General features: G+C 39.7%; 1 protein-coding gene across 1 annotated transcript in view; it reads left to right on the plus strand.

Moving 5' to 3' along the window:
* Nucleotides 1-12946, plus strand: part of DOCK2 (dedicator of cytokinesis 2) — a 257870-nt gene that overhangs the window by 30269 nt on the left and 214655 nt on the right. The window contains exons 15-22 of the mRNA XM_033139853.1: nucleotides 1014-1112; nucleotides 2902-2974; nucleotides 3077-3180; nucleotides 5813-5996; nucleotides 6089-6186; nucleotides 9251-9340; nucleotides 9640-9740; nucleotides 12038-12172. Of these exons, the coding sequence (XP_032995744.1) occupies nucleotides 1014-1112; nucleotides 2902-2974; nucleotides 3077-3180; nucleotides 5813-5996; nucleotides 6089-6186; nucleotides 9251-9340; nucleotides 9640-9740; nucleotides 12038-12172 (884 nt within the window). The remainder of the gene's footprint in view (nucleotides 1-1013; nucleotides 1113-2901; nucleotides 2975-3076; nucleotides 3181-5812; nucleotides 5997-6088; nucleotides 6187-9250; nucleotides 9341-9639; nucleotides 9741-12037; nucleotides 12173-12946) is intronic.

Consider the following 12946-nt stretch of genomic DNA (forward strand, 5'->3'; position numbering starts at 1 on the left):
TGCAAATAAGTAGCATAAAACAGTTACTTAAATATAAATGCTGGAAAACTGTTGAGAGAAGTAGCCAGAAAACCTGCAATGACTAATCTCCTCTCCCACGCACCATATAGCTTTGTTGGATGCTGAGAACATTATTTTCAATATTGGAAAATTTATGAAGTAGCTGAATAATTTTAGGAACTAGGTAGTGGAAATGCAGTTAAGTTTGCTAATGAGTTACAGTTGGTAGGACAGATGTTACTATCCTTTACAGGTGGGAGAAGTATAGCATTTCAGAAAGAAGAGACAGGTACAGACATGGCCACATTCCCAGATGGTCCTTGAAAGTGCTTCTGTGAGAATTTCTGTGCACCAGCATTTGAGTTGTTAAGCTAAATTTCTGCTTAACTGCAATCATTGCCTCTGCAAGTATGTCTATTAATAGCATGCCAGATCTGGGTCTATTGGAATCCTCAGCAAAGTGTGGCCTAGTGGGCACCCAGTGCTTTGTAGCATTCTCTGGGGGCTCACCAATGGGGGTGGAGAGCACTGGTGGCAACAGGTGGCTGGAGGCTGGCTACAATTTTACATTTTCCACAAAGCCTTGATGGCAGTATCAGGGCTATTGAGGGACGCAGTCAGTTCACAAATACAGTTTAGGCCAAGGTAACATGGTGGGCCTTTCCAAAGTGCATCAAAGTTGTCAGTGGCCCATAATTCTAAGTGCTGATGCTGGCCTTAATTACTTACGTTCTTGCTGTGAGGTACTTCACCCTTTCCTGCCTGTTCAGGTGATTTACAGGGCTGCACCATCATAAACATATTTTCCATGGTTTCCTTTTGGTTTCTGCCCCACTTTGGGACTGTACACTTACCCTCTCTGGAGAGTCAAGACAAAAGAGTCCTAGAGGTTAGCATAGACTGTATGGATGGCAATGTTAAAACTATAGTACTTATATAGTTCTGAATTGAAAATATGTATGTTAAAACTAAGAAGCTGCACCTCTTTCCTCTTCTCCCCTGTTTTGTGTAAGAATGCAATTTGTTTAGGAGCTGGAGACAAGCCTACAAGTGAATACAAATCAGTGGTCTACTACCAAGTTAAACAGCCCCGCTGGGCGGAGACATTAAAGGTATGACAAGGGAGGAGATGCCTCACCTCCCCATTTAAAATCTTTGCTTAAGAGGAACCTAAGATGCTGCTGCTTATGCTAAACTGGAAGCTCTGAAAATAAAGTTGAACAAATGCAAGCCACCAAGGAATTGCTTGCATTATTTTGCTGTCTAGAAGCAAGAAGCGTGATTTTTCCATTTGTAAAAGTATACAGTTAACTTAGTTGCCCATAATCTCCAAGATGAATTTGATAGAAATTTTTGTCCCATTCCATTTTCTTCTAGTATTATAATAATGCATTAAAAAAATCTTAGAGCAAATGTAGAAGTGTATGGTCCAGTAAGCTGAGAAAATTTAGAAAATACAGGAACTTCTGTCACCTCATGAAAAAAGACATTTTGCAATTTATATCCTTGTTAGAGAAGAATTAATTGATATCTCTATGGTTTGCATGTAACTTGTAATAAGCAAATTCTGGGAAGGTTGTGATGGAAATAATTACAAAATGGCTGTAGGCTACTAGGAAAGCTTATTGTAAATCTGCTCCTTTTAAAGAGGGAGCACTATAGAAAATTGCTGTCATAATGTGGCTCTTAGGTAGATAATGAGTTTAATTCTATTAAGGTGCTTTGGCAAGAAGAGACAGAGGGCAGCAGGGAGAAAAAATGGCATAATAAAAAGTATTATTGGGTTCAAAAATGTATTTATTTCCATGTACTTTCAAATATTTATGTGTCAAGCAGTGACTCTTTTGAAAATGGTGCACTAATGGAAATCCAAGTTAAGCTTATAATGAAATATTTGGAGCTTTTTAAAACTAGCCTTTGGAGTCTTCTAATTCCAAGTTAATTCTTATTTTAATCAGTAGTGTCCAAACACACATGAGGTGATACTGCTATAATGAATTAGAATAATGGGTTGGATCTAGAAGAGAGTGAATGTTAATGGTCTCTCCTCCCCACTAAAAAGTGTCCCCTAAAAAGCAGCTCAGAACTGGGTAGCTCTCTGAAACAGCATGAGAATGTAGCACAGGGAGCTGTGGTGGGAAAGGGGAATTGGCAGATATTAGAAAGGTGACCTTTGTATACAAGCTTAAGATACCTGGTGTAGTATAAAGATGGGTTCAGACCTTAGGTTCCAGAGTGTAGCTCCACTGAGGATGAAACATCTGACTTGTTACTTTCCCAAATACTGGCACTCCAGGATTTGCATGAGACATGATGTCATTACTCCCCAAATAGTGGCAGTTGCACCAGATCAGGTGTTATCTCTTAGAATAGCTAGGCTCCTATTTGTGGAGGAATTTACATCTGAATTGACCCCATTTCTACATTGGTGGATCCTTTTATTATACAACTTTCCACCACTGTGAATCTTATCCTCACACAATTTAAAGATCAAATAACGGAGGAGGCACATTAGAATTTACTTTTTGTGGTGTAGGGACTTCAAAGCAAGCCCTTAAATATATCTATGACTAAGCAATACTATTTAATTCTGCAAGAAAGTTCATTCAACAATAGCATTAGTCATGATAGGAATTTGCATTAAAATGTAAAGTTTTCTTCAAAGGCATATAACCTGGCATTTGGTGGTGGTATAGCTTCATTTGTCAAATAATGGAATACAAGTCCTGAAAAAGTGCAGCAGAGCATAACATTTGGTCATTATGCACAAATAGCTGCCACTGATGAGTACAGCCATAGATGGATATTTGGGCAGTGCTAATTCAGAACTGCTGGTAGAGCTTCCCTCCATGTATTCATCATATCATTTTTACTTTAATAGTTGTTTATGTATTTAAATAGGTAGCATTGCCCATAGAGGACATGCAAAGAATTCACTTGCGCTTTACGTTTAGACATCGATCATCTCAGGAGTGTAAGTAACCTGCTTGATTATTTGCTTTCAATATGCAACATCAGATAAGTGGACATGTTATAGGCGGCGAAAAATAATCATATCAAATTATTTATTGCACAGCTAAAGACAAAGGAGAAAAGAACTTTGCAATGGCCTATGTAAAGTTAATGAAGGAGGATGGGACAACTCTGCTTGATGGCTTTCATGATCTGGCCGTTCTAAAGGTATTGTAGGTTTTACTGCATAGACTTCCACACTGCTTTGCACAATCCACTAACAATCTCCTGATGGTCTATTTAAAACATTATGCTCTAAGCCTGGGATGTTGGGGGTGTTAGGAGAGGGGTAGTACCTCTGGTACGGAATATGCCATGCTCCTTTTGGGGTAGTATGTCCACCTTTGGTGCCCACCCTCCACTCAGCTCTCACCTGAGGTTCCTAGAAGCTGTCTGCATGTGACAGTGGCCACACGCCAGGAACAACTTCAACTGGCTGGCTAAACCAGGTGAAGGTAGCCAATGAGTCTCAAACCCTTGGTGAGTTAGGGACTTCCCCTGCATGTGAAGACAGGCTGGGGCAGATTGATTCCCAGGGGGCTCACTTTGGTGCTATCAACACTGCAGTTTTACTTTCCCACCAGAGGCACACTCCATTGTCTCTTGAGACAGACAGATGCCAACAACACCTAGTCTAGGGGTAGGGCATTCTATAACTATCATGCAAATACTGAAAGAAAACCTTCTCCTCAGCCCAGATCCATATGCCTAAACTTTCAAAGGGGTCCTGAAGGATAGCATATTCATATAGGAACTTCCATCAGTGCTAGAACTGAACTCAGTGGTTTCTTTGTGTAGTGTGAGTTATACCAGGAATAGCTAACATCGTACCTTCCAGTTGTTGTGGACTACAATTCCCATCAGTCTCAGCCAGCATACCCAATAGCTAGGGATGATGGGAGTTGCATTTTGGAGGCCAGCACGTTGACTATTCTTGACTTACACTGTTCTAGCACATACAGCAAGCGAAAATGCTGTAGCTGGCTTTTACTAAAAAAAATTCAGGTGTACTCAACACATCTGGCAACTAGCCCAAGTTTCTGGCTTTTACACAAAATCCTTGCAAATGGCCTAGTGGGGAACAAAAAGAAAGGGACGAAAAGACTGAGCTGACTATATTTCAGGTTGTTTGGAGCTTTTCCAAATATGTCCTTTTAGGATGCTGGAGATCTGTCAGACAAAAAGCTGCAGTATGGTGATAAAACCTTTAGTCAGTTTTAAATGCTAAACTGGGAATGGCTGCCTAAATACCCAGACTTAGCCCTTTGATTTCCATTTTTAAAAGCAGTTTATTACTTAACACCCACAATGTTTCCTTGAAGATAAATAGGGAAAATCAGTTGTAAGAAGCAGGTGTCCCTAGCACCAGAGTTGTGTGGCTCCCCAAATTTGAAAAACAGTCTGCAATACAATTTAGAAATCTAATCTTAGTAATTAAGAGTTAGAAGCCCTGTGGGACATGTCCAATGCCCTGAGTGCTGCTAAAATGAAAACGTCTCTCACTTGTGGAATTTTAGGGCACAACTAGCAATGAGTTGTAGGACTGCTGCAGCGCCTGTTCAAGTTCTCTCAGCTGTTCCTGTCATGTTTAGTCCAGGGCTGGGGAATATGGCCTGTAGGCTTATCTTGACCTAGTTGCAATTTGGCCAGCAAGGCCATTTTTCTGAAACCAGTCCTGCATGTAAATCAAGTTACATCACCCTGATGGGCAGGTGGTATCAGCTGATGGGAGGTGGGGGTCAATTCTCCTTGGTTTGCCTGTACATGTTAATTCCCTGTAGGGAACTCTCGCATACAGTTGATCCCTGCCTAAAGGATAATAAAATTTAGACAGACTTAATAATGTGATCTTTCCATACCCAGCCAGTGGTGTGGTGTGGGAACAGGATAATACACAAAATGATTACACAGCAGCATAAGTAAGTCTGCCTGTACTAGGGTAGCCAATGTGGTGCAATCTTGATGTTTCTGGACTTCAGCTGCAATCAGTTCTGGCAACGGCAATGCTGGCTTGGGCTGATGGGGAACAGAATCCAACATAACACGGATACAGCTCCCTGGCGTCAGTTGAAGGACAATTCAACACAAAGCTGCTACTTTTTGAAGCTTTACTTTTCACCTTGACACATCCCATAATTTAATCCCATCCGGTTGCTATAAGTACTGTTGCTTTAAAAAGTGGTGCTTGAGTTTGCTTTTTAGTTCCTGCCCTGCCCGCTGCAATGGGGCAACTGTGGCAGAGATGCAGATGTTGTTGGCAATGAACAATCCTTGACCCTTGGCTATGCTGGCTGGGATTGATGAAATGGAGTCCAAACAAATCCGCAGGGTCACAGATTCCCCACCAGTGGTCTAAGGACTATAGTTTTGATTTATTTGTAAGCTGCTCAGGGGACCTTTTTGACTGAAGAGCAAGGTAAACATGATTTAAATAAAATTAATTTATTTCCTTTTCCATTGTTCACTGAGAAGTTTTTTTTAATGGCTTCAGTGTGTCCAAGGACTTATGTGCATGTTGTGACCTCTTCTCTTTATAAACCAGCAGAAAATTCTTTGCCCACGGATACTCACTTAGTTTCAAAAGTAGATTGTGAGTTGAGGAGGAGTTTTGTTTGTGCAGAGAAATTGCACATACTTTTGTAGTCTTCACTGGGTTAAGTCTCTCCATCCAATATTTTTTAAGAAAGATTTATTTCTAAAAGGCTACTGGTGTGGAAGAGTGCAGCAAAGTTATCCTAGTTATATGTGAATTTAGCTCATTCCACTGAATTTCACCTTGTTTTCATGCCTTGCTTTCAAGGGTGATAGTAAGAAAATGGAGGATGCCAGTGCTTACCTGAGTCTCCCTTCCTCACGTCATAACGCAGACTCTAAAGGCTCAACCTTAAGTCGGAGTTCAAGCAGTGTTGGAGGGCTCTCAGTAAGCTCAAGAGACACCTTTACCATTTCAACGCTTGTTTGTTCAACAAAGCTAACTCAAAATGGTAAGAATAAAAGCTTCTGACAAGGCTTTTTAAGTTGCACTTGAAAGCTAGACCCCCTTTCTCTGTGAATATATTTCTGCTCTTCTCTGCAGTTGGTTTACTGGGCCTTTTGAAGTGGCGTATGAAGCCAGAGCTCTTGAAGGAGAACTTAGAAAAACTGAAGATTGTGGATGGGGAAGAAATTGTGAAGGTATGTTTTTAAAATGTTTACAGTAGTGTAATTTTAGGTCAGGGGCTTTCTGAAAAGCCAGATACTATGGGGGAGGTAATCATCTCCCTTTCCCGGCTAATGATGTAGTGTGCAGTCCTTGGTTCCTCAATGGATAAATATTTCCTAGAGAGACAAATTAAGAATTCTGGTGCTATTCCTCAACTCATTTCCAAAATCCATGTAGGAAATCTTAGCCATTTCAACAACATGTTTTTCTATCTCAAGTGGTAACACATCTTTTGTGCTCATTGAAGCAAACTAATCCCTTCAGAATGGCTTAGGAAATTGTCTTCACTCGTATTAGCCATCATAGGTTGAGATCATAGTCCTCTAATAATACGGTTGTGTTTTCTTTTTACAAGGTATCAGTCTTGTTGGCTTCATTGGGGGGAAAGGCCATGGGTTAGTGGTAGAGCATATCATTTGCATGCAAAGGGTCACAGGTTCAACTCCCAGCCTTTTCAGATGTGGCTGGGAATTTCCCCTACCTGAAACCCTGGAGAGCCACTTCTTTTTGGAGATAAATGCTCCAAAGTGACATCAGTTCAGGATACCAGTCCTGTTTGCACAGAAAACAGATGGCAGCTGAACAATTGAACTGGATTTCAGAAGTTATATTACATCTATTTATGCATACCTTACACGGCAGAATTTCTATTTTAGTTTAATGTTTTCCTGTTTTATTAACTGTGCTCTGTTAAATGCTGCCCTGGAATATGCTTCTCTTTGTTAGCTTTTTTGTTTTTCAACAGCAAACATGATTTTTTTAAAAAAGACAATGATGATACAATTGTGTTCAGAATATTTTAAAATGAAAGCATGTTTTTCAAAGACTTGGTATTAGAGTTTTTCTCCCAAAATATGCCCTCTGCCCCAGTGACCCCTGATTCGGTGGGAGCAGGTTATTTGTGAATTCCTGATTGATTGTATGTGATGGGAGCAGTCCTGCTTGTTGTTCATATGTCTGCTCTGTTCATTTATCAAATAGAGGATGAGGTTTGATTTTTTACATCAAAAGGGGCACCTGGGTGGAGGGTCACACCTGCCTTCCGTTGCATTGTGCTGAGCACTTTTCTTCCATAGTAACTTCAATACTGAAAGTAAGTTAAGACTGCATGTGTGCTAAATACAGCAGGTATAATTCATTTTCCCTTGACTTGAAGCTTCACACAAATATTCTTTGGGGACACTCACACTGATTAAAGTAGAACCAGTGAGCTGCTGCTTTAGCACTCGCCAAACTTATCAAAATTCTGGGCATGGCAGTTTTGTAACAACCGTAGATCCTTTGATTCAAGACCTTACTCTTTGCGCACAATTAACACATAGTAATATCAAGACAAATCTAAAAGGCAATGTGTCTTTGCTTGTAAAAATAAAATGAAATATATGCTTACAGGGTTGTGAGACTAAGAAAAGCTACCTATTATCTTTTCCTTTCCTATTAATATATATAAAAAGTAAATTGATCTCTGATCATAAGGTGAGTGTTGCTCTTTTTTTTGGAAAATATTTGTGTTTATTGATGAAATGTGAACCTGTAATGGTTTGTTTATCTATGTGATACAAGCTCCTTTTGCTGTGAAGAACTATACTTCAGACTATATGGAAATATGTAGGAAGGATTACTTACCTACATACAAAATCCACAGCTGGGTAACATCATTATTAGGGCAAACCAAAATGTCACAAACTTTCATGTTTTCCATCAGACAAGATGTTACACACAGCAGTCACACTAGAAGCACTGATGAAGAGGGCAATATTATAAACCTTCATTCATTTTGGTGCAAACTGCTCTTTAATGGGGTTTAGAAAAGGAATTCAGTTGACCCAGGCTATTCTAGAAGATCTATTCAGAATGTTTCTAAACTTGAAAAGCTGCCTTCTGTACCATGTAAATAAGCAGTTCATTAATCTTTCCTTGCATTGAACTGATGTTTCTTTTTCTGCTGTAAGAACTGATTTTTTGGAAATGTGGATCAAGTTCAGAGTTGTCCCTGGGCTAGCTTGCAGCTTCTTTTTGTAAAATATCAATTCATCTCCTGATCATTGTCATGTACTGTATTTAGCATATTGGAGCTTCAATGTTGTTCTTATGATGTCTATATCATTAGCAACATGTGGTAGAAAAGCCAAATTAAAGTTTTCATCACCCTCTCTATTGGTATTCTGTAGAATATTCCAGCTGGGGTTCACAGGCACCAAGTTTCTGAGGCTGGAAATGTGGTTGGCAACTGGCAGCACAATGGCTGATCCTGGCCTGCTGCAAACCTCTTCACCCTCCTTTCCTTCTTCTCATCTGAGCTTTCTGACAAAGCACAAAGGGCGGAAGAGACCTGAGATGGTATGAATGGAAGGAGGAATCCTCTTCCAGTTGGCATGCACCATGTTTTCATTCCCACTTGGCAATGATTTGGGTGATACCAAAGACTTGAGACCAGGCATGCTAATAGGAGGAGAGATACTAGCTTTATCCCCTTTCCCTGCATTTGTGCTTAAAGTATCTTGATAGTCTGGGCATACTATCAAGCATTTTAGGCTGAGGGATATTACTTAACACCAGCTGCAGCTAAATTCACAGTGACACACTGCTGAAAACAATTACTTACCACATTTTAAGGGACTGTGCAACTTACAAACCTCTTGCAGTACACCTGTGAACATTCACAGATAAAGCAATCAACTTTCCACTTGTGGGGAATAGGAAATGCTCTGTTCATTCCAGTATAAACTGTAGGCCATCCTTAGCATTACATGGTCGGGGGTGGTGGGGAGAATGACTGCTTTGCTTGTTTGAGTCAAATGTGTGCTATGATAAAAAAAGTCTTCAAAGATGTGGTGATGCTCCAGGTGACAAGGCTAGAAAGATGGATCCTTTGAGGCATGAAATGCTTTCCCTGGGGCTAGGTGGAATTTTTCTTTTAAAGACATGAAAATGTTTCTCAAAGAATCTTTATCCTGTCATGGTATCATATCAAAGCTTGTAAAATATTTGTTCATCTTTTTCTTTCTTCCTTCCTTCCTTCCTTTCTTTCTTTAGTTCCTCCAAGATACTTTAGATGCCTTGTTTAATATCATGATGGAACATTCTCATAGTGATGAATATGACATTCTCGTCTTTGATGCACTGGTAAGGATTGCCCTCTGCTGTTCTAGTTCAAACTATGGGCTCCATTTTTCAAAACAATTTACTATAGGAGCAAGGCACTGCTTGTAACTGAAATGGCTTCGGGATCACCAACATAGATGTGTTGCATTCCTCGATAATAAACTTTCGGCTTTAGCTAATAGATAAATTACTAAATTTAGCTAATACACAAAATACCTAATTGATTTTTTTAGGAGCTCATTGCAAACTGTAATTTTTCAAATGACTTTTGGTGTGCAAAATAAAAACAAAAGAAGACTAATCCTATTAACCTGTTACAGATCTATATAATAGGACTCATTGCAGACAGGAAATTCCAGCATTTCAATACCGTACTGGAGGCTTATATACAGCAGCACTTCAGCGCAACTTTAGCCTACAAGTAAGTTGACGATATTTCAATCATTACAGAGAAAGGTGATGTATAGAACATATAATTTGCATTCACACTATCCATAGCATCCCTGGTATCTCCATGTAAAACTTGTGGGTAGCAGAGCTGGAAGTGACATCTTCCCTGGACTTTAGGGGAGCTTCTGTCAGTCTTCAGGAAAGATAATGCTCCCTTCCCCAGATCAATATGGAAAATTAAATAAATATTGTCATCAAATTAACATACAAACACCAACAGATACTCATATTGGGAAATGTCATATTTCTGAAAAGAGGTCCATAAATTTTCCATAGACAGATGGTACAACAAGCTGTGTCATCTTGCCTTGTTGGGAAAACTTGCCCACAACATAAGACTCACTAAAGGTCACATAAAATCAGGCTCACTCACAGCAATTTGGCGTTCTTTTTATTGATTACACATTGAAGCCAAGTGTACCAAAGCAACCCCTAACTCTGCCCCCTGTTTATTAGTTTGGTGTGGACTTTAGAACACTATGGGCCTTCAGATCTACCATACACTCAGGATGGAAAAGGAATAAAATACCAATGAGTTTGTTGGCACTAAACTCCATCTATTACTATGCTGGTTTTTGTTCATTGTATTTTCAAGAAAATGATTCCTCATCAATCTCTGAGTGCTGGTCTGCATGCTTTGTATACATGGCTTGTCTATGCAAAGTTTAACTTGCCAAATAGATTTCCTGCATTATGTGTAGCAGAACTCCATGTCACTGATGGAAGATATTGTCTGGTGGTGATGATGGTATGGAGATTCTGCACTGTGTGGACAAGGCATATGGTGAACTACACTACAGATCCACAAGCTGGAAAATTAGTTATGTTGTTCCATGTGTAGATGAGAACTTAGTCCCTTGAGATGTGAGTGTTTTAGATTTTATGGTTGGAATTTTCCCTAAACTGCATGTGTTGGGGCATCAAGCTGGGTGCAGTCTTTCATGCACAGTGCTTGGGTAGGATGAGTTAATCAATCTCTTTAGGTAGCACATGCTGTGGGACAGTGGTAGCAGCCCCCCAGCTGTTCCTCCTAAGTCCCCTGTCCATTCCCCTCTCATGGAGACAATGCACCCCCTGCTGCCCTCAGGCGCTGTGGAATATGTTACCTTATTGCCAATATTGAACTTAAGTTCAACAGCCCACACAGTCAACTTCTGTCCATGGAGGTTGAATCTTGTCCTTTGCCTTGGGCAGAAAAATGTCTTGGGCTGGCTCTGCTAAGGAATCTGCCATGGTGCTTGGGGTGAGATTTCTATCAAAAGAAGCTGTTCATGGGCCCTTCTAGGGAGGCTGTGGAATAGTCAGGATCTGGTTTGTGCTAAAGTTCCATAAGCTGTGAATTGGAATGAGGTCACCTGCTCAAATGTACCATTCTACAGTCACTGATACATAGAGATATTTATCATCCACGTGTGTATGGTATGTAATATGGTTCAGAATGTGTCCTTAGATTTGTTTCTAGTCATTGTATAAAATAGTTTTGATTCATACTAAGAGCAGGATTCACCTAACAAGGGCTTCCACTTGTACAATGAGGCTGTGTACCCTTGTGCTCCCTGAAATTGGCTCTGAGGCAGGGAAGTCGGAAGAACCCCCAGAACAGCACATGGGGAGGGGAGGATCAGTCTGCTATTGAAACCAGTCATGACTTAAGTCTCATAGTTTACAAACGGGGAGCTTACCTAGTCTAGATTCAATTCATTTTTTAAAAGGGAGGTGTTTTTTGTGTGTGCGTGCACACATACTTTCTTCTAAAAGCATATTAGACTATGGAGCATACAGAATATATCGTATGATTTACAATATATATATTTCTACCAATATATTTTCCACTCATAGCTATGAGTCAATGACTTTCAGGTACAGTCCTTTATCATCATTCCAGTCCTTGCCAAAATACTTTGCATGCTGCAAAAACGTTTAAATACTGCAACCCAAAGTACTGCTTTGCTGCAGATTGTTTGGCGCCAAGAATTCCCAGCCCTACACTGTACTAGCAATATTATTCAGTGCAATGACCGTGGCCATTGTCCAAAGCCATCCTGTGTGATAGATAGAAATAATAATGGGAAATAAAAGGTCATGCTACTGTGCTTTCCCCCCATTGAATTGTGTAATATTTTTATTTGAATTATAAAGTAATAAAACCAAGTCTGCCATGTTACATCATGCACTATATAGATATTTGCCACTTTACACTCTATACAAAGGAAATGTGATAAAGTTTGGCCCCATTCCCCCTTTATAAAACATTTTTTTCAATTTCAGGAAACTAATGACAGTTTTGAAGACTTACTTGGACATTTCCTGCAGAGGGGAACAGTGTGAACCTATACTAAGAACTCTGAAATCTCTGGAATATGTGTTCAAGTTCATAGTTCGGTCAAGGACTTTGTTTTCACAGTAAGTATTAGAGTATGATTACTTCTGAAATAGCACTGAGGTAAGGGTGAGGGGCTTCTGGCCCGACCACCAGACGCGGCCCCTGCTTAATTTCATCAGGCTCTTGGGAGTTTCTGGGAACTTTTCACCTACTCTATTAAATAATATTGGAAATCTATTTATTTTATTTTTTAAAAAAATGTATATTCTTGATTTATCAGACATGTGTTCACCTGCCTTTTATTCCAATAGATTAATTGGGTGGGTGTTGCAGTTACTGTGAGAGTGAGCTCACATTTTGCCATAATAGAAATAACACTGGAAATGCTCTGGGCCAGAGAAGATTACAGATGAAATTTTGTTTGCACGGTCAACGAAAGCAGATATTGCACACAGATATTAAACATGGCACCTGATGCCATTGCACAATTTACAGTATTGGCAGAGGTTATCAACCTTCTTTGTGCTGTCCTTAGAGGTAGTAATAGCACTTGTAAAATAGCATCTTGTGTTGCATGATACAAAATCAGCACAACAATGTAAACTTGCATAGCAGTCTCCAGTAGCTTTAATTGTATTCTTCAGGATCAACACATTACAGTTGCCAAATAGTCCCAGAGAGGAGAAGGGAGTCTTAAGAAACCAATAAGTGTGTAATAAGCTTGTACATTTAATTTCAAGGAGTAGGTAATCTTGAATTTGGAATAGTGTTTTCCTTAAGATCTACGATTTTTAAGAGCAAAAGTTCTCCATTTGCTCCAAAAGAAGCACAGGATTGCCATTTAAGCAAGGACT

The sequence above is a fragment of the Lacerta agilis genome, chromosome 2 (genome assembly GCF_009819535.1).
Source record: "Lacerta agilis isolate rLacAgi1 chromosome 2, rLacAgi1.pri, whole genome shotgun sequence".
Taxonomy (NCBI): domain Eukaryota; kingdom Metazoa; phylum Chordata; class Lepidosauria; order Squamata; family Lacertidae; genus Lacerta; species Lacerta agilis.